General features: G+C 51.2%; 3 protein-coding genes across 3 annotated transcripts; all 3 read left to right on the plus strand.

Annotated features, from left to right (window-relative positions):
- The first annotated feature begins 1057 nt into the window (after positions 1–1057).
- On the plus strand, positions 1058–4478 carry LOC138926130 (involucrin-like). The gene is made up of 2 exons (XM_070278954.1): positions 1058–2511; positions 2649–4478. Exons 1-2 carry the CDS (start codon positions 1309–1311, stop codon positions 4311–4313), a joined length of 2868 nt encoding a protein of 955 aa, XP_070135055.1. The 5' UTR covers positions 1058–1308; the 3' UTR covers positions 4314–4478.
- Positions 4479–4686: 208 nt separating this feature from the next.
- Positions 4687–5828, plus strand: LOC138926637 (ras guanine nucleotide exchange factor B-like). Its single transcript, XM_070281463.1, has 2 exons — positions 4687–4842; positions 4957–5828. The coding sequence occupies exon 2, from the start codon at positions 4957–4959 to the stop codon at positions 5575–5577; it is 621 nt and encodes a 206-aa protein (XP_070137564.1). The 5' UTR covers positions 4687–4842; the 3' UTR covers positions 5578–5828.
- A 6639-nt stretch (positions 5829–12467) lies between these two features.
- On the plus strand, positions 12468–13790 carry Or92a (Odorant receptor 92a). The gene is made up of 3 exons (XM_017235919.2): positions 12468–13276; positions 13325–13523; positions 13578–13790. Exons 1-3 carry the CDS (start codon positions 12468–12470, stop codon positions 13788–13790), a joined length of 1221 nt encoding a protein of 406 aa, XP_017091408.1.
- Positions 13791–24534: the final 10744 nt, after the last annotated feature.

Raw genomic sequence — 24534 nt, forward strand, 5'->3', positions numbered from 1 at the left:
TCGGTCACTTGTGATTCTTTTCGATTAACTTTCTCCACCAGCGGGGGGATGGGGGGGAAGCATGGCACCTGCCTGCTGCATTGCGACAAGTTGGAGCTTCCATCAACTGGTGTCCAATTTGTTATGGCCAGGTAGGAATGGCAATGCGCGACACCATAAATCAGGGGAGTGCGGGTCCTCCCCAGGGCTCCCAGACACCAGGCAGCATTGTTGCGGATTGTGGCATTGTCTTGTGGCATGTCCTGGCGGTGCACAGTGGGCCCAACCGCCCAGTTTCTGGCCCCAGGAAGGGTCCACTGTTTACCAATTAAAGTAATCACTTTGCCGAACTATACGGCGTCTTTATCCGCAAACTGCTCCTTTCGAATTCCCTTTCTGCGGAAAGTCCTTGGACCTGGTTCCGGATCAGGCACTGTCACTGTCCTGGGAACGTTGCATGTTGCAGCCACACAGTCGCAGGCACTGCCACCGGCCCAATGTCGAGTGGCGACGTGGCCGAGAACAAAAGACGGCCAAAACAAAAGGCCACTCGGCTCGGCGGGGAGACAAGGTGGTCGGGTGCCCAGTCTGGGCCTGGCAGTCCGAAAGTTTGCGCTGACATTCATTACCATAATTCACAACAGCTTAAAACATTTATGTGGCTGCCGCCCCGGGGCCTTCTCCTGCAGACTGGCTACCGCCCATGCACCGTCCATGCCCCGCCCCTAACGCCCCTGCAGCTGGTTGTTTGCACCGGATTACGGCAGGTCCTGCAGGAGCAGGCAGGAGGGATAATGAGGAAGACTTGAAAATTTGTTGCAATTATTTTAACTGCCCACCTCCCAGTCCACCCAGTCTGCCCAGTTTTTGGCAGCTTGTTGTGGCCCATTTTGGCCATATGTGTGCCATGTCTAAGCCACTAGATGGGCCATGTGTTGGCCACTTGATGAGCCATCTTCCAGCCACTAAAAAACCCAACCGAACGATAAGTGCCAGCAGCCCAGTATCGATAGGAGAACAAACATCCAAAACTTCCAAAATAGTAGGCCGGGAGTCTGATTTCTCGTCGACCTGTGTACCCAGCCCCCCTAGCTCCTCACAAACGGGTTCAACAGCTCGACCTAACCGACCTAGCCGGTCTCTAGAACTCCATTTTTGTTTCAAAAAAAAAAAACGTCGGGCAATAATCGGATTCCGTCGCGAAGTCGCTAATTAATCGTTTCCTTCGAAGTTAGCCACGTTTTGATTTAAAAATTCGTTCTTCAAAATTGGTCCCAGCAGTAGTGTAGTAATCCTACTCCGCAGGTTCTGTGTCCGTTTGATAGCATTATGTCACACTTCCTCCCCCTGAACGAGTCGGGCGGAGGAGCTCCGCCCCCGATTGAGGGGCAGAGCCCGCCCGGCAAGGTAAGTCGGGAGAACGAAGAAACCCAACAGATTTTCGAGCCGACGCTCAGCGAGGATTCAGGTGTGGATCCTGAAAACTCGACGTCGTCCTCGCGTCATTCCAGTGGCTACTTATGCCGCGTCAACGTTTCGTGGCGCCACTCCCAGGGGCGAAGCTTCAAGAGCTACATAAAGTCCCAGAGGGTAGGACGTTCCTCGCCAGATTCAACTTTGCTTGGATGGCCAGTTCTAGCCGCGCCGCCGGAACAGTGCAACTGGGCCCCTGTCGCCTTCAAGCAATCCTCGCCCATGCCCAGCGAGAGCCAGATCCCAGCTCCAGAGCCCCCACCGACTTTGTGGCGCCCCACTGCCGATCCGCCAAGCCCGTGCAGTCAGTACGTGGTGCCAACCAAGTGCGGGTTCATGGTGGGGCAGCGCGGAGAGCAGCAGCACTTGAGGAGGTACAATGCAAGGAAGGCAATGGGTGGGAGGGCCACTGGCAGGCGTGCGCCGAGGCCTGATCGCGAATCCGCCCGCAGGAGCGTGCCGAAGAAGGACGAAGACAAGGCAAAGCCCAAGAAGACCATGGTCTCCGTGTCCACGAACACCGAGGAGAACCCGGCCCAGGCCCAGCACTGGCAGCTCTACCAATCGATGGTCCCCAAAGATCCCAAGCCGCAGATCAGCAGCAGCGACGCCCTTAAGCTGACCTGGTCCTCCTACCTTTCGCCTCGTCGCCAGACCCTTAACTCAGCGGCTGTGATCGCCAAGCAGGGCACCACCACATCGCCGAGGAAGCCCCGGAAGCACTATCCGATCAAATGGTGCGCCTATCCAGAGGACCAGGTGCCCATCTTGCAGAAGCCAGAGATCGATCTGAAGCCCAAAATGAAAACCGAGGAGGAGATCTACCGCCACCTAGACACCCTGGGCAAGGCGATGATCGACTACATCGATCTAGGGCTCTACCATGAGCACCATAAGCGCGAGGCTTCCGCTGCCAAAAAGAAGCGGCAGAAGAAGCCTGTTCCACAGGCTCCTCGCCAACAGTTACCCAGTCCAAAAGTAGAACTGGATCCGGTGGAGGAGTATGTACAGCAGCTTCGGTTGCTGCAGGAACAGATGCAACAGATGCCACTCCTCAAGGTGCGGGAGCAAGAGTTCCAGGATCTGCTGATTCGAGTGCTGGACAACCACAGGGTTGCAGCACCCAGGATCAGTAGATGAAACACTCTCTGCTCCCTGAAAAACAGACACGTACTCATCTCATCCTTCACCCACAGAATCCCAACCAGATGCCGATGAATCTTGGGCTGCCGGACCAGCAGCCAGTGCAGGAACAGATGCAGTTTCCCCAGCTCCCACAGATGGAAGTCCCACAAGCCCAGCAGCCGGGTGTTCAGCAGGAGATCCAATCGCAGATCCACAGCCAGGACCATCTTTTCCAGTGGCAACCGCACCATCAGGTCCCATTCCAGAAGCAAGCTATCCAGCCCCCTCTAATCCAGGAGTATCCAGGATACATGCACCAGAAACTGTTGCAGGAATTGGAGGAGCTGCGCATTCATGAAGAGATTCTGGAGCAACAAAAGAAGGAGATGGAGCGAATCCAAGCGTATGAGCAGGAGCTGGCCCGCCAGCGAAAGGCTACCTACCAGCAACATCAACAGTTGCAGGACGAGCTGCTCCAGCAGCTCAAGATCCACGAGGAATGGCTTAAGCAGCGACCCTTCCAGCAGCCATCAATGGAACAGTTTTCCATGGAACAGGCATCTATGGAACAGGCATCTATGCCACAGCCATTTATGCCACAGCTACCTATGGAACAGCCATCTATTCCACAGCCCTATCTGCCAGAGCCATTTATGCCAGAGCCATATATGCCACAGCCGTATATGCCACAGCCGTATATGCCACAGCCATCCATGCAAGAGGAGCCTCTTTTGCCGATGGATATGCAGAGTCTGATCGACCCCAGTCTCTTCGCGCCTATGAACAACGTGCTCCAATCTTCCCTGGCGGCGCTCTACGGCCCCAACGAACCGGCAGTGTTCACCCCGACCCACTTTCCCGATTGGAACCAGCTCTTCCCTATGCTGTCGAACGAGGACGTCCAGTGTGACCCGAGCAGCATCTTACCCAAACAGGACATCTATAATCATGGCGATGGAGCCGACCAGGGCAGCACCCCGGCAAAGCCAGCCGATATGAGCCGCGGTGAGCCGGTCCAGAAGGACGTGGCCATGCCCTTTGAGATGACACCAATGGTGGCCAAGTCGCCCTTCCGCAACACCAGCAATGCCGGTGATGGCAATGATGACACCGGCAACTACTTCGTCCGGGCCGTGGGCGATCCCTACTACAGGAGCCCCGGCGCCCCCAGAGCGTCTCCCACCAAACAGTCGTTTCCCTATCTGAAGGCCCTGAAGCAGCCGGAGGAGCCCCAGACCCAGTCGCCGCCCAAATCGTGGCGTGCCCAGGCCCCGCCCCCACCGGCTGCGGGCAACGTGGCGAAGGTGCCCTTTAGGGCCACCAAAAAGCAGGATGCTCCCAAGCCGCGCTTCAATCAGTACGCCGGGAACAAGGCCGGACAGACTTACAACAACAACTACAACTACAATGCCGCCAACAGGAATGCCAACAATTACCAGAAGAAGGTGCAGGCGGGCAACACTCCAAGGACCTACAACAAGACGCCCTTCAACCAACGGAAGGGTCAGAAGGAGCCAGTGGTGGCTCCATCAGTGCCAGTGGTGCCGAAGCAAGGCAACCGGCCCAAGACCAAGGCCCAAAAGAGCAGTCGTCGGGTGGACGCGCAAGGATTCGTTAAGGTCGGCGGTGGCGGTGGCGGCGGTGAAGTCAAGAAGGTAATGCCCCACCTGAAGCCGGCTGGATGCGTGGTCGACAGGCGCAATCCATTCAATCTTTTGGACGATACCAACTGCTAAGTCCCATTCCCGGATCTTTCCCAAGACAAGTCCAGAGAGCTATTGAGCCCTGGCTTGCGACAACTACTCTTTAGGCTAATATTTATAAATCCCTTTAGTTAATGGACTCCTCCTAGTCAGGTTGTTGTAATAAATTGTAACAAAATTGGATAAACTGTAATAGAATGGAGTGTTTCTGGAGGGGATTGGGGTTCAAGTTTTCAGAAAGGAAGTAGACCCTTGGAGTAGAAGGCCTAGGAGTAGCAAGCAGTAGCCTTTGATAACATAGTAGTCTTTGAAACTCCCAGGAGAGTGCCTTTCCAAGGCCTACTTGATGTACTATATCCTCACTTTCATCATCCCCAACTGGCTCTACATTTGTGGTTCTATGGAAGATATACCAAAATCGGAGATCAAGTAGCCTTGGACATTCCGGTCAAGGTGGCAGTAGGAGGCAAGAGACCCCTTACATTCATTCAGTTGAGTGCCTTGCTCCAAGACACACATTTTATACAACTTTTTCATTTTTCCCAAATAAAACCTAAACAAGGTGAGTTTTTTTTTTTCGGGGAAAATAAAATATTTAATTTTTTGATTTTTCAAAAAATAATAAAATTTCAAAAAATAATATTATTTCAAAAACCCCCCCAACTCGCCCCGATAGATGGCCGATTTTTTGAAGGATCCTGAGGATCAGGTGAACATACAAGCGATCGTCGAAAAATTGGTCAAGCAAAATTCCAAACGGGCCTCCAGCACTGAGGGCCACTACGAGTTACCAGCTGCTGCCAACAACTGCTCCACCGCTGACATCTACGCCAGCTGCCCGGAAATGGCACGCATCACCATCGTCCCGGAGACCCCCAACACCACCACCACCAACACCACCACCACCCAAGATGCAGCCAGCGGCTCGGGTAAGATGCACTACGTCTATCCATCTGGCAAGCTGTTGGCCATCGGACATCGTGTGGCCAATCAGATGCTTGATCCATCCGGCCAGCAGGAGAGACAACGCTCGCGCATCCATCTGGACGAACGTCTCCGGTCCGTTGGCATCTACCATAATCGCTTGATGCGCCATCGTCCGGACATGCAGATGCAGTCCGTCCAGATGCAGCACATGCAGCACATGCATCACATGCAGCACATGCAGATGCAGCAGATGCAAATGCAGCAGATGCAACAGATGCAGCAGATGCAGATGCAACAAATGCAGCAGCTTCAGGGCCAGGAGCAAGGTGGCCGTGGCGACACCGATCCCGGCAAGCGCCCACCCATGTAATCGCTGTACCCCTTGCTCCAATCACTACCCGGCACTGCCCTCCTTCCCCAAACCCACTGGTTATTCCCCACTATTATTCGCTTATTTTCGGAAACTGGAGCCGATGAAGGTACCAACCATCGTTGGTGAGCTCCCTCCCAACTAGTTGTTGATTAAATTTAGTTAAAAGTTGTATAAGTGCTTGTCTCTCACGTTGACGGCCTCGCTTCGTTCGATTAAAAACCAAAAGGCCTCAACGGGTTAAGATGTAACATGATGGTTGTTTTCTTGAGGGGATTAGAGTGGGCGGCAGTATATACTAGTTCCTCCAACAGGAATTAAGTAGTGTTTCCAATGCTTTGATTTATGTGTCAGATGTCTTCCAATCCAAACTATATATAGCCACTATATATATATAGCCAGTGATGGATGAGAACTGCGGGAGGATGAGCCCGTTTACTGGACTTAATCCCGGCAACAGACTCTGATCATTACGTAAGTGCCGGGCTTGCTACGTGACTGGACACCGTTAATTACGGTTATGGCGGGTATCTCCGGCCGGGGGAAAGCTAAATGGAAACTAAACCAATGACAGATGCTGTCGCTCCGGCTGTCCAAAGTGTCGCCTCCCGCCTTTACGACCGCAGATTTATGAGCAGCTAATTTACTAAGCTAATTTGTTTGAAACTTAAACACACTTGCAGCTGCCGGAGGCTCTGACAGCTAGTGGAGGCATGTTGTGACACTTTTCAGAATGCGATTTCCCCCCAGAGTGGGTGGCTGGGTGGCTGGATGGCTGTGTGGGTGGTTCTCCCGCTGATGTTACTTGGCACGCACCACACAATTCCATATGCAAATGCGTCCGGACTCTGGACTCTCCGGTTCCAGCACAAGTGGAAATGTGGGAAAACGTAAAAAAGTGGCCAAGGAAAAAGGGAGGAGGAGGTGGAAGTGATGGAAGCCAGGACCACCTGCAGAGCTTATCTCCGGAGGGAGTTGGTCGGCGACACTTTCCGAACAAAGGTGTGCAACCGCAATGGGGAAGGGCGTACAGCGAAGGGTGGCCAGTGGTCAGTGGCAAGTGGCAAGTCACGGCGACCACAGCACCGAAATACTGAAATTCTGGACCACGCACGTAGCCTGGACACGGAGCTCAGTCTACTGGGATCTACCTTTTCGCTGAAATATGATTTTCAAGTCAAAACTATACAATACCCAGCCAGAACAACATTCCACAGTGGTTCCAGGTTCTCCAGGACCTCCAAGTCTCAGACCTCTTGCATCTCAGAGAACAGGAGCCCAAGTGGCAGCCACACACCATGCATGGCTCGTAGGCCTGATCTATTTAGGAGCGCACTTCCATGTCGGGGCATAATGAAAATGTTGCAAATCGCATAAGGCCACCAGGATAACGGAGGAAGGACACAAAGGAGCTCCGCCACTGCAGAGCTGCGTGCATGGTGATGTGCCCACGGGCTGAGTGTATATTGGTGTGTGTGTGTGTGTGTGTGTGCGGCACACACAGATAACTTTTCAGGGGGCTTGGGGGGGGGGGAGAGCTGCGGGCAGACAATGGCAACACGTATTCATTTCAAGCGTTTTATGCGTTGCTTGGCTTTTGTTTTTACAGCCAGTCCTGCCAGTCTACGCTGTCCTGGATGTCCTGGATGTCCTGGCCACTGTCCACCACCTCCCTGCCCGACACAGTTTTTGTCTCTGCCACAGTGGCTTGGCCGGCACTCCCCGCAAGGACCTAATTCTCATCCCGCTTTCATCACTTTCCCCAAAACTGCGGAAAACAAGGAGGCGACTCCATAGCCGAGTTTCTTCATATGCCTGGTGCCCGGGCTGCCTCACAGCCATCAGAAAAATCCGGAAAAAATTTAAAAAAAATTATAACCCCATATTATAATGCTGATTTGTGGAGAATCGATCCACGATTCCTATAATGTATCCCGTTTAGGTATCGGAAGGATATCAACGAAGATAGAGCCTTTCCAAAAGGCCACATTTCCGATTTTGTGGATTTCCCCATTTTTCAAGGGAGTCTATCAGAAAAATCAGAAAAAAATCGAAAATTAAATAGCCTCCCAGGTTTGGATGCAGTTTTATAGAGAATCGATCCACCGTTCCAATGAGGTATCCCGTTTAAGGATCGGATGGATATTAATGAAGATAGAGCCTTCGAAAGAGGTCATATATGCGATTTTGTGGATTTCACCATTTTTCAAGGGGGTCCAGCAGAAAAATCGGAAAAAAATCGAAAAAAAATAAGCCTCCCAGATTTGAATGCAGTTTTATAGAGAACCGATCCACGATTCCAATAAGGTATCCCGTTTAAGGATCGGATGGATATTAATGAAGATAGAGCCTTCGAAAGAGGCCATATTGGCGATTTTGTGGATTTCCCCATTTTTCAAGGGGGTCCATCAGAAAAATCGGAAAAAAATCGAAAAAAAATTAGAACCCCAGATTTGAATGCAGTTTTATAGAGAATCGATCCACGATTCCAATAAGGTATCCCTCTTAAAGATCAGAAGGATATTAAAGAAGATAGAGCCTTCGAAAGAGGCCCATATTTGCGATTTTGTGGATTTTCGCATTTTTCCTGGGGGTCTATGGGATTGCCATGCTGAGGATGCTCCAATCTCCGAATTTGATGAAAATATAATTTAATTATAATAAATATAATTATTTTCCTTAAACGACTTTACCTTTTAAACAAAGGACCTTCTTTTGTTGCCTACTTTTATGCTCCTTCCTGGCTTCCTTCATTTTGGAAAACATGATGTTTTATTTATCGCCAATTTCACTTTTTCACTAAATATTTTCGTAGCTGCAACGTAGCTCTCGTCCTGCGGCATTTTATTGTACTCCTTCTTACCCCACCACCTCCTCCACCGCCTCCTCCTTTTCGCCTCGTGGGAGCACTTCTCCCAACCGACTGGATGGCTGGATGGCTGCATGGCTGGCGTGCCTCTGCGCTGACAGTAAATGCTGAAAATTGAGTGCAACTTGTCGTAACTTTATTTTCAAATATATGCGGAAAGGACTAACCAGACAATGCACAACACACGCACACCCCAGCCCCATCCCCCATCCGCCCCCCTCCCCCTTCAGGCTCCTCCCAAATGAGAAATGTGTGGCGGCGCGCATTTAACATGCGGAAGTGAGGCGACCAGGGCGTCGCAATCAAGATGGCGGCAGGGCAGGGCTGGTCAGAACAGGGAACCAGCTTTTGAAATCCTTGCCGCCTGTGTCGCCCACTTCCGTGTCTGTGTCGGTGCCCTGCGTGTGTGTGTGTGTGTGTGCTGCTAAGTGTTTTGCAACAAAGTTTTTGCGTGCTTTTGTCTGCCGAATGCCGACTGCTGCCTGCTGCCTGCCGCCTGCCCTGCACCTGGAACCCGTATCCTGGCACCCAAAGTTCCCAGGTCCGGCCCCGTCTCGGTATCGTCTGCATAAGCTATGTGGTCGGTGGCTGGCTGCTTTCAGGCCCAGGACCTCGTCCTCCCCCCCCGAGCCGGGCTGTGGTGACTCTAACAAATATGCAAGTGCTGGCCAGAGCTCCTCCAGCTCCTTTGACTCGGAGCGTTTGCGGCCGCAGAGCAGTTACTTAACCCATGACAGCCCCGCAGATGAATTCAACCAAGGCCCAGGATACAAGCCGAGAGATAAGGACAATGCAAGGATATATGTAGCCTGCCCAACAAGGGTTAAGCCAGGCAGGGGGATGGAGGAGGAGAAAATGTGGCCGAAACTTTGACTTGGCCGCTTCAAGTTGGCAGCTCTGTCTGCCACGCCCCGTACGCCCCTTCCGGCTTGCGGGCACCGCCCACACACTCGACGAATCAAATGGCAATCAATGGACGATGTCCGCCGCTTCTGGTGGACAATAAAATGCAAGAAACGTTTCTCCTACCTACCCCGCCGTAGGTGGCGCCACTTGACCCCTGGTCACGCCCCTGGCATTGAGTAGCCTTGGTGTGTTGGCCTGCGAAGAGTAATCATACTATTGCTTCCTTCAGAGGAATACTAGGACATGGCTCACCATCCAAACGTATTCGATTCTCTGACGAAATTCTCCAGAGCAATTAAGCCCTTTCTACATTCTTTCGTCCTGTTCTCCGGTTCCCACCTGCCCGAGTCAAATCGAGCATTTAATGGTTTTCCTTACGCTTCCTGGCCAGATTTCTCTTTCTCTCTCTACCTTTTTGCTGTCAAAGGCTGATACCCAGAACCCAGAATCCTTGGAGCGCCACCCGGCCCTCCTAACAATGTGGAAAGTGTCGGAAGCAGAGCTCCTCGAGCTCTGGCCCAACCGAATCCAACCCAAGGGTATGCCGGGCCAAAAAAAAAAAAGATGAAATGTGCATCAGGTGAAGGCAGAAAGGACCTCTTTGAGTTTGCATTTCTTTGCCCGGCCAACCAATTTGAATATTATGCCAACAAATAGGAAAAAAAAAACGCCCGAAAGAACAAAGCTGCTTGGGTCGGGGATGCTGGAGGCGAATGGTGGATGCTCTGCAGCAACTCAAGGAATGTCTACCTTCAAGTACCAAAATCCATAAGATTTCAGGTAAAGTTTAGACCAAACAAATGATGGAATTTAAGCCAGAATTCGAGGGAAGTTCGATGACCCAAAATACCCTTCCGCCCAGAGGAGGAGGAGGAGAAAGCGCTCCGGAAAATGGAAAATGAAAGCAAAGGGGTATGCCGGACCGGATCGGACCGGACCGGAGCTGGGAGCAAACACATCTATTTGGAAAACCTGGCACACATACGCACAATTCATTGCCCGCCTCTGGCCTTTGATGGCCCTCGTCCTCATCCTCGTCCTGGGAGGCCAAACAACAAAAAAATTGCACCAAAAATTGTAATAGAAATTTGGGGCATTGGGGGCAGGTTTGGATAGGTTTGGAACAAGGCAGCCCACGGGTTTCTGCCAATTGGTCTCGCTCCGGGCCAGGTTTTGGATAAAGAATGGCGGCCACTGGAGCAGTAGTAACTCGTCCTGTCACGTGCTCTGTGATCCATTTATTGCAAATTAAATTGTAATCCATTGCTTACACATGTTATTCCGACTACTAATCACACACTTGACCAGCTCTTATTATTTTATCATTATGCAAAATGCAAAATGTGAAATGTGAACTGTGAAATGCAGGCTGCAGGAAAGGAGCACCCACGGTCACCCATCATTGTTTCCAGCTCATTAGAAAGAATTCCAAGCCGAAAAGAGGAAAAAAAGGAGCTCCATTTTGGGATAAAAACCAGATAGTTATATATACCTCGGACTGGATAGAATATACCTCGAATCACTGTGGTCCAGGGACCAGATATCTGATGTGTTTGCGCAAATGGCAACACAATTAATTTGCATTAATAATTGACTCATTTCATTTTAATTCCATGCCCAGAGCTGGCAGGACCTGTCGCAGGACTAGGACGGGGCAGGATGGCGCTTTGAATTTGCATGTGCAAATATTTAACGCAATTATTAGCCCAATGAGCAGTGATATCTTGGCAGTAATTGTTTGCCCAGGATACACATGCCCATGACAACTATCCTGGATGGCTGTTATTTTTTTGCAAAACTCGAGAGAGAGTTAGAAAGTGTCCTGGCCGGCGACCGCAAGTCTGGAAACTTTCGACCGCAGGACACTGCAGCATTGTGGATCTGGAAGTCCAAATTCTGCTCGCCGGCATGTAATTTATGCAGCATTTAATTGCGAAACTTCAACCGCAAACTAGGCAGAAGGTAAACAAATCATTGAATTAATATTTTCCATGTCCGTGATCCGGAATTCAAAGGGCCGTTCCCAGCCGTTTAAAGGATTCAAATAGCTCGGCAGTCCCTGCTTTAAGTTTCCCTCATGATTGCCCCCTGGTTGCCCCTGGTTGCCGGAATCCACAGCTCAGAAAATCATATTCGAAGCATTGTTTGCTTCCCAAAATCAAACTGGGAGTCAAAATCACAATCCCTTCGTACTCCATACTCCGCCCTCCACCCTTCAAGCTTCTTTGGGGCAACTATGCCAACACAGGCTGCATTCATCCTGCATCCTGCGAATTCAGAAACTCCCACATACATTAATGTGTGCTCATAAAAGGCCAGAAGGTCCCACATATTCCATTGAAAGTGGTGTGCGGGGTGTAGAGCTCTCGACGCCGACATTCCTAATGCATAATTGAAGCATTCTGCGGTCCGAGTACCTTTTGAACTTCCAAATGCCGAATGCCAAATGCTGAATTCTGAATGGGAGCGGATGCGGGGCGACTGGGGGCCTGGGCCATGGAGTTATGGAAACCGCATTCGTCACAGCCAGCTGGCAGGCAAATCATGGGAGTAACTAACTGGCTCAAGGACCTCCTACTCCTCCTCCCGACGCCACTTACATTTTCCACTTCATTTGCGAGCTCGTCTTTGATGTCGAAGGTCCTGGCTTCGAAGAATCCTTTTGCGTTTAATTGAATTCGTTTCGTAGGAGCCTAGACCCTGAGTCTGAGAGGCTCAAAACCTCAGCCTAGATGGCCTTCAAACCGAACTTTCAAGGACCTCAACTGAAAAGTGGTTGGATAGGATACAAACTTTGAGATATTCCGCTTGAGGATGGGATAGGAACTGCCCGAGATATAGACAGGGATTGGAGTGCCCTCAATCAATAATGTTTTCAGAGCTCTACCGACAGCTTTAAAGCCTGGTGTGTCCTTTGCCCGATTGCGCGAATTCCTGGTGACCTGAATATTTCAGGAGGTCCTCGAGGGCAGGTGTCGGCAATTATCCCAAAGCCCGTTAAGTAATTATGAGGTCAGCGCTGGAGGCTCATAAGAATTTTAGGGCCCTCAGGGCACCGGCAGCTATAAAAGGCCGCGACCCCAGAGAGATCGGACACCAAAGTTGGGAGACAACCATGCTGTTCCGTCGTCGGAAGGAGAAGCGCGAGGTGAGGACCTTCGAGGACCTCACCCGCTTCCCAATGGCCTTCTACAAGACCATCGGCGAGGACCTTTACTCGGACCGGGACCCGAACCTGATTCGGCGCTATCTGCTGCGGCTGTACTTGGTGCTGGGGTTCCTCAACTTTAACGCGTACGTGGTGGGGGAGATCGCCTACTTCATCGTGCATATTACCTCGACGACGACCCTGCTGGAGGCCACCGCCGTGGCGCCCTGCATCGGCTTCAGCTTCATGGCCGACTTCAAGCAGTTCGGGCTGACGGTGAACCGAAAGCGGCTGGTCCGGCTACTGGACGACCTCAAGGCGATCTTCCCCACGGAGCCGGAACAGCAGCGCGCCTACAACGTCTCCTACTACCAGAAGCACATGAACAGCGTGATGACCCTCTTCACGATCCTCTGCATGACGTACACCTCCTCGTTCAGCTTCTACCCGGCCATCAAGTCGACCATCAAGTACTACTTCATGGGCTCCGAGATCTTTGAGCGCAACTACGGCTTTCACATCCAGTTCCCGTACGACGCCGAGACGGATCTGACCGTCTACTGGTTCTCCTACTGGGGCCTCGCCCACTGCGCCTACGTGGCCGGGGTGTCGTACGTGTGCGTGGACCTCCTCCTGATCACCACCATCACCCAGCTGACGATGCACTTCAGCTACATGGCCGACTGCCTGGAGGCCTACGACGGGGGGGAGCACTCCGATGAGGAGAACATCAAGTACCTGCACGACCTGGTCGTCTACCACGCCCGGGCCCTAGAGTAAGTAGTCTTAGTCCCTGTAGGCCTCTAATGCCTGTGCTCTTGCAGTCTCAGCGAGGAGGTGAACAGCATCTTTAGCTTCCTCATTCTGTGGAACTTTATCGCCGCCTCCCTGGTGATCTGCTTTGCGGGTTTCCAGATCACGGCCTCCAACGTGGAGGACATTGTGCTGTACTTCATCTTCTTCTCGGCCTCGCTGGTGCAGGTCTTCGTGGTGTGCTACTACGGTGACGAAATGATCTCCTCGGTGAGTTCTCAGGATAGCTTCAGTCCTTCAGTCCCACTAACCAGCTCTCTGCAGAGCTCCCGCATCGGGCATGCCGCCTTCAACCAGAACTGGCTGCCCTGCAGCAGCAAGTACAAGCGCATCCTGCAGTACATCATAATGCGAAGCCAGAAGCCTGCCTCCATCCGGCCGCCCACCTTCCCGCCCATCTCCTTCAACACCTTCATGAAGGTCATCAGCATGTCCTACCAGTTCTTCGCCCTGCTCCGCACCACCTACTACGGCTAGTCTGGCCCTGTTTACTCAGGAATCTGCGGGTCGCCTCCGTAATGTCTGAATTATTAAACTCGCAGGAGCAATATTGACTTTCTTAATATTTACTCACAGTAAGGGGGCGTGGGGGAGGGAGGACTCAACGTTTATTTGGGTAATTACAAGTGGGCGACGGAGCGTTCGCAGGACAATACATTCAATCCGCGAGTCCTGGACCTGGTCCTGAACCTGAACCTGGGCCAGGGTGTCGTTGGCATTCTTGCATTTGCATTTTAAAGAGCTGCGAATGAGCTTAATAAGGCCCCGGGAATACAGATGCGGACTTTTATTATACACACAAGGATATACAGGGATATATGTATGCACGCAGGATATGTGTGGAGGGCGAGGGCGAGGGCGAGAGGTGTGCGCACCTGAGGCAGCTGTCAGGGCTGCTGTCGATGCCAGTTTGTTGCTGTAATTTTTAATTGCATATCAGCAATTTATAAATATTTACATCGAGGCATACAGGTGTGGTGTACAGCCACCCATCCTCACACGCACAGACACACAGGATACACAGGACACACGGCATGTCCTGGCCAAATAAATCAATAAGTGTCAAAAGCAATCAAAGCCCATAAAATGTGTGATTGGCGCGGGAAAGGATTGCTGATAATGATGACCACTGGCCGTCAATTGACGCCCTTTGACGGGGCCTGGCCTGGTACTCGGGTTGTCTCGCAGGACCAAAACCTGCCACGGTTGACAGCAAGAACCAAATTAGTTCTGTCTCTGATGCGAAAATAATGCAACTGCCACCTCTAATCCGGAGAACCATGAAAGTCAACTGGAAAGCCACCATGGCCTGGGTAAGTTGGGGCATTAAAGACCACCTGTGCTGCCCTGTTTTCTGTACACTTTTCATGTTTTTACTGCAATCGGATCGCTTTCGTATTGTTATTCCGGGGCCGATATTTGTTTATTGTTTGTAATGAGCTTTGGCGAACCTGGCCCCGGGCTGGATATCGATTCGGGGTGGTCCTTTTCCGGCAGTTCTGTGTCCTTGACAGCTCCTTGCGGTGAAAAAAGAGACACAATCGTGTGTAGTTTTTCGATGTCATTACCACGTCTTGTTGATTTTCAATTAATCCGAAAATACATATTTCCATTTGCATTGAAAAACATTGTTCGAAGCAGTGCAGTTGGCCATATTTGGCCAAGACAGCCCCGAGGCGAAGCCGGACAAGTGTCCTTTCTCCGGCCTCTGCCGGCAATTATGGCTGAGGCCGCAACGACGCAATATTCAGAGTTGGCCTTTACATTAAAAGGCCATTAGTGGAGTGGCTGGAAAAATGCCATCCTTGACATCCTATTGTGTTGGTCAGTGGCGAGTCCGAATCCTGGCCACTTTAAGGATGTCAGGCTAGCCAGGCAGTTAATGTTGCTCTGCAACTTTGCTGCATGTGTGTTTCCCTCCGTAGACACTCTGGCACATAGTTGAGCTCCCGAAATGTGCCACTAATTTGTGGGCTTGTGGCAGGGCTTCCATGCAGGTGGAGCAGGAACAGGAACAAGCCGTTCTAGCTGCAGGTGAGCACGTGCCAGTTGCCAGTTATTAACAATTCGGTGCACCCGCCACAATGTTGTGACCATCCCTGCTCCTTTGCTGCCATTATTATTTTATTTTCGCCTTCAGCAGCTGCTCCTGTCAAAGTGCAACCGGCACATGCTCCTTTCGGACCAAACTGCCACCGGAACAGGCACCTAATTGACAATTATCCGAAGGTTCTGGCTGCGTCCTGGCAACTGGACTTCAAGCCGTGGCTCTTTAAAGCTTATCCTGGTCTTGGAATTGGAGGATTTCGAGTAAGACGATCCCAATTATGAAGGCAACTAATGAGGACGGAAAGGCCTGCTCCTGCCGCCCGCCTCGAGCCAGACGATTGGGTATCCTGACAGGGTTCCCGAAAAGTAATATGCATAATGTAGGCGGGAGACTACCCGGATAGGGGAGTAGTTGCCGGAATAAGTCGTAACTACGGCCGTGGGTGTCGACCTGCCGGATGGCGGTCGGATGTGTAAGTACCTTTAATAACTTTACTTTACACGATGCTCGTTTATTGAAATTCCCCACTCGGCGGTGGCACGCGCCTCGTCCTGGTCCTCTGCCTTGGATCTCCTAGAGAGGAGAGCCTAACTATCGGTATGAGGGCACTGTGTATGTCCTTCGGCTGAGAGGCTTTTCAGAGCTCTCACGCTGCCGTCGCTAGCCCAGTGGCCGTGCTCCTCGAGTGCCTGCTGGGTATTTGCACATTTTAACGGATTTAATATGAAAATTAACAGCAACACACATGCCCACACACATTGCACACACATGCACAGGCTGGCTGCTAGCTGCACACACGCACCACCTAATTGTAAGGAGTTTGAGTAATTTGCGTTCATAATAATGAATCCTTAAGCCCGCGAGGCAGGGGCAGGAGCAGGGGCAGGAGTGGGGGACTGTAACAGCTGCACTTAGTGGGAAAAAGTTCCTAAAATAGCAGCCGGGCCATCAAAGGGTGGCGCCTCCAAGTTAAACAATTATTCAAGACGTGACTTTTCGGCATTTAAATATTTATGCGCACACGTTTTGGGAACAAAACACAACAAGGAGCAGGAGAAGGAGCAGGAGAAGGAGCTGGAGAAGGAGCAGGACCTAGCAGGGAGCTGGCAGGCAGCCCGAAAGGATAACTGTTATGGCAGCGGCAAGAGCTCAAGAATGACAGGCGGACCTGTCCCCGGGGACTTTGCCTTCTGCCTGCTGCCTGTTTCCTGCCACGAGGGGGCGGTGGACCCCAATCCTTTATTCCTCCAAGAATATATTTGAAATTCTGTATAATCAGGTTCTACTCTACTTTAGTGAGACATTTCACTTTTGAATCTCGAACCTTGAGTCTCATTGCGGGTTCTCTCAACCTCAACCCTCCTCTGGAGTATGCAAATCGCTGCACTTCATTCGCCCTGCAGATTCGCAAACAATTCTCCCAGACAGTTCTTCCCGTTGACGATTCCCAGGCCCAGTCGAGCACATCGTCGCTCCAACAACATAATTTAAGCATTTCCCGAAACGAAAACAAAGATTTCTATCAAGTGTCTTCCGGGTTGGGTGAGTGGGAGGTTAGTTGGAGCTAGGTGACTTGGAGGTGGGAACCTACTCTTGGAAACTAAAAGTGGATAGCTCCCACGCAGTCGCAGATTTATGCCAAAATCGGGGAAAACAATAAGAGGAAGTCACTCTTGAAAGTCTCTTTGGAAGCCCAGCTGGTAACTGGTTGTGGATTCACCCAGATCATGGTGGAGTGTGGCTGGTCCGTCACGGGGCTAATCATCCCGTCCGAGTCCTTCAGGAGGACCACTGGGGTTCTCTAGCCTTGCTGTTGGGGTCATTGCACCGGAAGCCTGAAAGCCCGAAAGCCCGAAAGCCTGAAAGCCTGAAAGCGTGGAAGTGGAACAGAACCGTTTACTGTTTACCTGGAATTAGAGCCCCGTTGTGGTCACTCCTGAGGGAGGGGGCCGAGGCCAGGGGGGGCCACGTGGCACTTTCACGCGAAACGCGCGTTAAATGCTGGTCCACTCTCCGGGCCCCGGTCCCCGGTCCTCGGCTTTTCGGCCAATTAATGTGAAAGTAAAAGCCAAACACACACGCCGGCACACTCGTATGCAAATCCCGATGGCCGCTAATGGACATCTTGAGCGGGGGGCAGGAGGAGGGCCAGGTGGAGGAGGAGGAGGCGTGGCTGTATTGGCCCACATAAGCGCAAAAAAGTGACACGGCATGTCCCTTTTCGTGTCGAACATGGACGAAATATGCAAAACAATGCACAACTGGGGCGGGTGGGAGTGGCGGAGGGGGTGGCAGCAACAACAACAGGTGGCAGGGACGCAGGACTGTTGGGCCACAGTGTCCTTGGGGTCCTGCCAAAGAAATTAATTCAATAAAGGCAGCAAGTGATGATTAAAGTGGAAGAGTTATTACAGAAATGATATTCTAATACTTTAGTATTTGGTATTTATCTAGTATTTAAATACTGAAAGTATACGTTGATTTGTTATCCTTGCGGCAGTGTCCTGGGACTTCCGCTGGGAGGCAAAAGATTAAAAAACGCGACAGGAGTAGGACTCTTCCTGTAACAACTCGAACTGCTCCCAAATGTGCTGCGTGAGCATGCATATTATGTATGGTACACCCCCTGTAGTACGGAGGGGGGGGGTGACCTATGACCTCCTTCTCCCCCTCCTCCCTCCCCTCTCCATTCTCCAAGAGTGCTGCATAATTAAATTGCATTGGGCAGGCGGCAAAGTGGGGATAAAAACTACAAAGAGGGTGTGGGGCTCTGACAAGGATCAGAAAATCACGGAATATCCTCTGAAGTGGTGAGGTGTGGCGCAGGGGGCGGTGTGGCTAAGCGGTAAGGATACAATAAATAGGACACACTGGCGGAGCAACGGGGACAGAGAGCCCGGAATATAGGTAATTTGGTTTATTATTAATGAATATGCAGCACGTTGAACGTGGAGGAGCGTGGAGGAGCGTGGAGCATGGAGCTTGGAGCTTGGAGCGCCTAAAAACATGCAACACAGCACAAAACTGCCACACTGTGTCAACCGTGACACCCTGACACGCCCCCCTAACCACCCCCGCCCCCACCTATTCCAATCCGGTGTTCGACATTCGCCATATGCAAATCCGGACAATATGCATAAATAATCACCAGCCTGGTCCTGGGTCTGGGTCTGGTCCTGGGCGGCAAAGCATCTTTGTCAGCCATCCGACATTTTGTTGCACATTTTTGCCATTTTGTGAATCTATCTCTCTCTCTCTCTTTCTCTCACTGGTAATGCGCTTACTGAATGTCCTGACAAAGGACATGATGGCCGGAAAGCCCCTGCAACACGACGCATTATGCAATTAAAATGGAAATGGTTCGCTGAATTAAAGATGGCGGGGAGGCTTCTAACCTCTTCAAATGATTATTTTTGCAGTTATTTTGATTTTGGATTGTTTGGATTATTAGTTAAAAGGTGTATAAGGCTTTAATGGGCACCTGCTTCAGCGGAGGAGAAGGATCTTCTTCAAACCTGGAAGGCCTGAAATTTATTTTAATTGATTTTCACATCATTTATCAACACAACGGCAAACAATAACACTCAAACAGGACAAACAGGACGAACAGGACGAACAGGACGAACAGGACGAGCTGCTGGCAGGACGAACAGGACGAGCTGGCTCATCCAATTTGAAAATTTTTAATGCGAATCGTTCTTAATCAATTTGTACAATTTTAAATGCGCACTGATGTGCATAAATGCAACATTTAATTTATGCAAACAGAGTCCAGCCAGCCAGCCAACCCCAGCCGGCACAGCATTTGTGTGGCGATTTATGAAATCGCAAAAAAAACAACACAAACAACAACAACAACTGACACGGCAAACCAAAAACGACAAGAAAATGTTAATGAAATGAAATTACGGACGGCCCACCTGTCGTATGCGTGATATTTATGCACCGCCACACTCGAACAAGCTATCGCTATATATAAGGCCTGTCCAGTTGCATTTAGATCTGATTCTGGATTCTGGATGACCTATAACCCTCTGTAACTCTGAAACTGTAATTAGAAGTGTATTAAGTTTAGCCTCGAAGGGTATTTTGGGCCGGATATTTGGAATTTTCCAATCAGGATCGGGATTTGGAGTCTGATTTCGGGTATTTGGGAGCTGCGGGGCCTCATTAGCCGGCCACTGTGGCAGGTAAGTGGCGGGAATTGTCCTCCATGTGGCCATTCAGAGACATAATTAAATGTGTGAGCTCACTTCAGGCAGGTCCAGGCAGGTCCTGGCATATCCTTTGAAGCCATTTTGGTCACAAAACCACGACCGGCGACCGAAAAATTTGTTTGCAGTTTGCAGTTTTTAGCTTTCCGGGTTTCGGCTTCCATGGAAATGCATTTGACCGCGCCAGGACGTGAAAGGAACTAAAAAGGATAACACACGCCTGTGACTGAGGGGGGAGGGGAGGATGAGGCTGCAGGACTCTGCATCCAAATGAAGAGGTTTATTTATGCGGCGGGCATTTTCCACTTTTTAGCCGCGTTTTTTTTTTTTGGCCATATTCCTGCTCACTTGTGCCAGTGTCGAGTCATGTCGCGTCATATAATTTAGGTAAAAATTTATGTCCTCAAAGCTAGTCAGAGAGGCAGCTAGGCAGCTAGGCAGTCAGGCTTTAAGGACACACAGGATGTGGCGGGCAACTGGGAGGGACTGCGGACTGCGGACTGCGGACGTCGGCGAAGTGACTTTATCAGAGTGTCCCCGTTTTTTTGGTTTATATAATAGTGATGCACTCAGCACCACCTCCTCCTCCACCTCCTGCTGGATGCCTCATCCTGCCGGTTCTATTGGCAGAAGGTGCCTGAATGTGTCCCTGCTACATCCTTTTCGGTTTCCCTTTTGAAGTTCCGAGAGTGTGCAAGTGTGTAAGGACGACCCATTTTGCAGCTTCATGAATTGCAATCTCACACACACACACATTCTATACACATTCCATATCCTCCAATGGAGGCTTCTTCACCTGTCCTTCGACCCCACCGCCCCTCCCCCCCTACTGCCACATCCTTTAAACATTTTCGGTCGCACATTGTAGCTGCCTAATGAACACATGAATAAAATATGCGATTTGCTTAACTTTGCGCCACTCTGGCAGATCTCTTTCGGAGTTCCTCCCAGCCCTCCTGGGCCTGGGTACTGTTATCCTGCCATCCTGGCCCAGGCCAGATCCCTATCCCAATCCCGATCCCCAGAACCCTGCCGGGCCTGAACCCGCATAAGCAGGCCCAGGTTCGAGGAAATCAAGTGGGCTCTGGAGCACTGCGAGGAAATCCTTTGAAGCCTGCATGTCCTTGAGGCAGAACTGCTAGAAATAATACACTTCGACTCCCCCGGATGAGAGCCTTTTCTGACAGTGTTTGTGCAACAGTTTTCGAGGCAAAGTTTTTCGAGATTTGCTGGCTGGCGCAGGTGAGGAGGAGGAGCGAGTGAAAGGAGGGCTTAGGAAGAGCACCAGGAGGGGCAGGAGGACCAAGCACAGGTGGCTGACTGGTTTATCTCTGGGAGAACAGACGGCAGCTTCCGCCAAGCCTCCTCCTCCTCCTCCGCAGGTGGTGCATCCGAAAATCGTTGAAAGTCACTCAACAGTTTAACGGGAGTCCTGGCTGGATGGGATGGTGGATGGGGGTAGAGGATGCACTGGAGCATGCAGATGCTAGACCAAAGTGGGCGTGTGACGGATAGATGGACACTGGCAGTGGGGTGGCAGTGTGACGAGGACATGCGATATGGCATCGAATGCTTATCGAATCTTGGCCAGAAACCCAATCGGCTGTCCAGCCACCGAAATGTCAATCGAATGCTTATGACTATTTTCCCCTCCGGCCTCCCTGCCCGGCGATTAATCCAATTCCCAACTGGCTGTTAATTGAGTTGCCCGTCCAGGTCAGGCCACGCCAGATATCCTTGCCCGATCCTGGGCCACAAGACGCCCCAACGGACGGATGATCGGTTGCAACAGTTTTTGGGTGTTTTTCGATTGTAATTGAAATGATTCAATTGAAGAGGTTGGTCCTTGGAACAGCTACGCTTCCGTGGCCACTTTTTTCGTCCTCGGGGCAGCTCTTCAGGACGAAGGACGAGGGGCAGGAGGGCAAAAAAGTCTGGCGCCAAGCAGCTGACGGCTCTAGAGCGCGATTCAATGGGCACGTTTATGCTGGAAATGGATTTCCCATAGAATTAACATCACACGCCCGGAGAAGAGCCCGAGAGGAGTGCAAAAAACAAAGAGTCCTGCGAAGGATGACGGCGGGAAAAAAAATGGAAAGACGGCAAGTGAGGTGGCGCCGGGTGGCAGTCGACTTTTTCTTGCAATTGAATGCCAAGTGGGAAGCCGAGAACACGCTGAAGGAGCTCCCAAGAAGCCGCAGGAAGCGCGGACGACAGGATGGTGGAGAGACAGCACCGAGACGAGGACTGGCCCAAATCCAAAGTCAGAGCCAAGCCCTGGCCTTAGCCAAGCGTAAAAAAAAAAAGGTTAAGTGGAGAGCCAAGCCAAGGCCAAGTCGGTGGGGATTGGGGAGGTGCGCCCAGTCCTTGGGGACAATGGCAGTCCTGGACTGGCACGGAATACATTTCGGGACTTGCCACATGGCGCGCAGGACTCCTTCAATTACAACTATTGAAATGGGATCGTCCTGGCCTCGTACGAGTGATTTATTTTATGAGCTCTCCAATCGTCGCAATCGAGTGTGGCATGCTGGGGTACTGCCACCAGGCCATCAGGCTGAAGTGGCAGGATCCACTGGCCGGCTCCCACTCGTCCTGGCTTTTGATGGCCGATTTCTGTTTCTGTTTATGGGACGGTCGTCAATCGCGGACTAGGGTGTGACAACATCCGGAACTTGCAACACGGAACCTGCAACCAGCAACTTGCAACTAGCCGCTGGTAGGGCTGTGAAAAATCAGAGGCGGAGCTCTCGGCACTCGAGCTAATGGTGGCCACTGCCACGCCCCCCTCGGGCGGCTGCAAGGCGAGAGTCCAGTCCGCGGGGAGCCACTTGCAGCTTAATGACCGCCATCAACTCTACAATTAGCATTGTGTGCAGGCCTAATCAGAGTCGATTCGAGCAGGTCCTGGAGGACACCAGGGGGTCCTATTAATTGCATGTTTATGGCCGAGGACTCGAGGCTGATTGTCATCACGCAAGAGTTGCAACAAGAGCTCCTTAAATTCGAGGATTCATACCATAAATATGTGTCGTGATAGAATAGAATCCTTTTTAAAACATTTGTCATGTCCTTTTTATTTTTTAATTGGGTTCAGGACATATCCGGCCGACGGGGAAGCTGCTCCTGTCATATCTGGGCAGGATGCAGAGCAGGAGCCAGGAACCAGGATGCTGCATACTGGATACTGGATGCAGGAGGAGAAGGCAGGGGGCAGGATGGAAAAGCGCAAGGAAAAACATTGAAAATTGTTTGCAAATAAAATGCAAGTGAAATCTAGCGCATTCATTTGCAACAAAAGCAAGGCAAACAAATGCTAAACTATCGCACTTCACTGCCACTGCCACTTGCACTCGAGACGGACTCGATGGAAGGAGGATGGCGGAGAGAGCAAGGAGTGTGTCCTTTGTGGAGCTGCAGGATATCCTTGCCTGGCCGAGGCGAGAGCAACAAACATCGAAATGGCGAGCAGAAAAAATAAAATAAATTGTTCAATTTAACAAACAAGCGAACGCAGCAGTCCAGGTGAGACATGGCCAGGGGACAGGGAGGGGGTGAGTTGGGGGGAGGTCCTGCCGGACAGTTTATGAAGAGGATGGGGGGGGGGGGGGGGAACGACTTTGGATTGCATAACTCAGGCACTAGAGCCTTGCACTCTAAAGCCAGGCCCCACCTTCACTTCAATATCCTTAGAAAGGACACCCCCCCTGCTGTTTGATTATCCCCAGCCCCCGCTATCCCCCTGACCAGATGGCTCTGTCCCGGGTAATTGCGGCGATGAGGGACTCTCAAAGTTATTTCAATTTATTAGAAATGCAACTCGGAGGCTGATGAATGGCCACGGAGATTGCTTTTGATGGGAATTTAATCGCAGGACGAGGACCATAGCCTGGACGACCCAGTCCAGGACGATTTCCAGTCCTAATTGGCGTTAAGGAGATAATGAATTGTTGACCAGATCCAGGACTCTCATCCCCCAAAAACAGCACCCTCTCCAAGGTTAACCACCAACGAATCCCGCACCCAAATCCCGACATCCGCCAGATGACTTGAGGTTGCCACGAAATGACAGCCATGAGCGACTGCCACCGAAAACAGGCATTAATATATGCACCAGCAACGTGTCATAATCCTTGCGGCGCCCCTCCCCCTCCCCCTCCACCCCACTGTCCTGACACCAATTTCACTTTTATGGTTTTTGTATCCTGGGCCGAGGAACTTTCTGTTCCGGAGAGGAATGTGTGTGTGCGGTCTGCCAGGACTGCGTGCTAATTTCGAATACTTTGTGGTAAAGGCTGCGGTTCCCAGCAGGGGGGTGTGGGGGAGGGACTGCTGTCAGGAAAAGTTTTCGGGAAACACACGCGTCGACCTGAAACCGGAAAAACAGGATGCGGCCACAGAGACTCGGCATGCCCTGTGACTTGCATGTCCTCCGATTAGATTGGAAATCAAACATACCCTCTCCCAGGGGGCAGTAATAGATTCCCCCCTTGAAGGATTCCTGCCGAGGGGTGACTCTTATTATCTAAAATGAGGCAAATGACGGTGAATCCATGCCACAGAGCGAGAACCAAAGGTCCTAAGCCGCTTATCAGTGGGCGGTTGCCTTTCACTTTTCACTTTCCACCCCCCCCCCATTCGTTGCTTTCCACTTTCCACTCTTCAATTTTCACTTTTGTCCTTGCAAATCCTGCAACAGCTTGGACGGTCACGAAGGCGAGATCCCCTCCTGCCAGCCCGGCAGCATGGCACTTTATCTGCCATCTTCCGCTGGTGTGGCAGGACGTTTCCTACCCCCATAACCTGTACCCGGCTCCTGTCGCACAGGTTTCAGGGTTTTTTAATTCATTTCCCTCGATTGCATTGCATTGCTGCCGCATTTTGTTGCACGGAGCAGCTCTAGCTTTCAGCCGGAGAGCTCTCCGGCGCTGTTTCCTCCTCAAAGAGCATTGTGTCC

The sequence above is a fragment of the Drosophila bipectinata genome, chromosome XL (genome assembly GCF_030179905.1).
Source record: "Drosophila bipectinata strain 14024-0381.07 chromosome XL, DbipHiC1v2, whole genome shotgun sequence".
In the NCBI taxonomy this organism is placed as follows: domain Eukaryota; kingdom Metazoa; phylum Arthropoda; class Insecta; order Diptera; family Drosophilidae; genus Drosophila; species Drosophila bipectinata.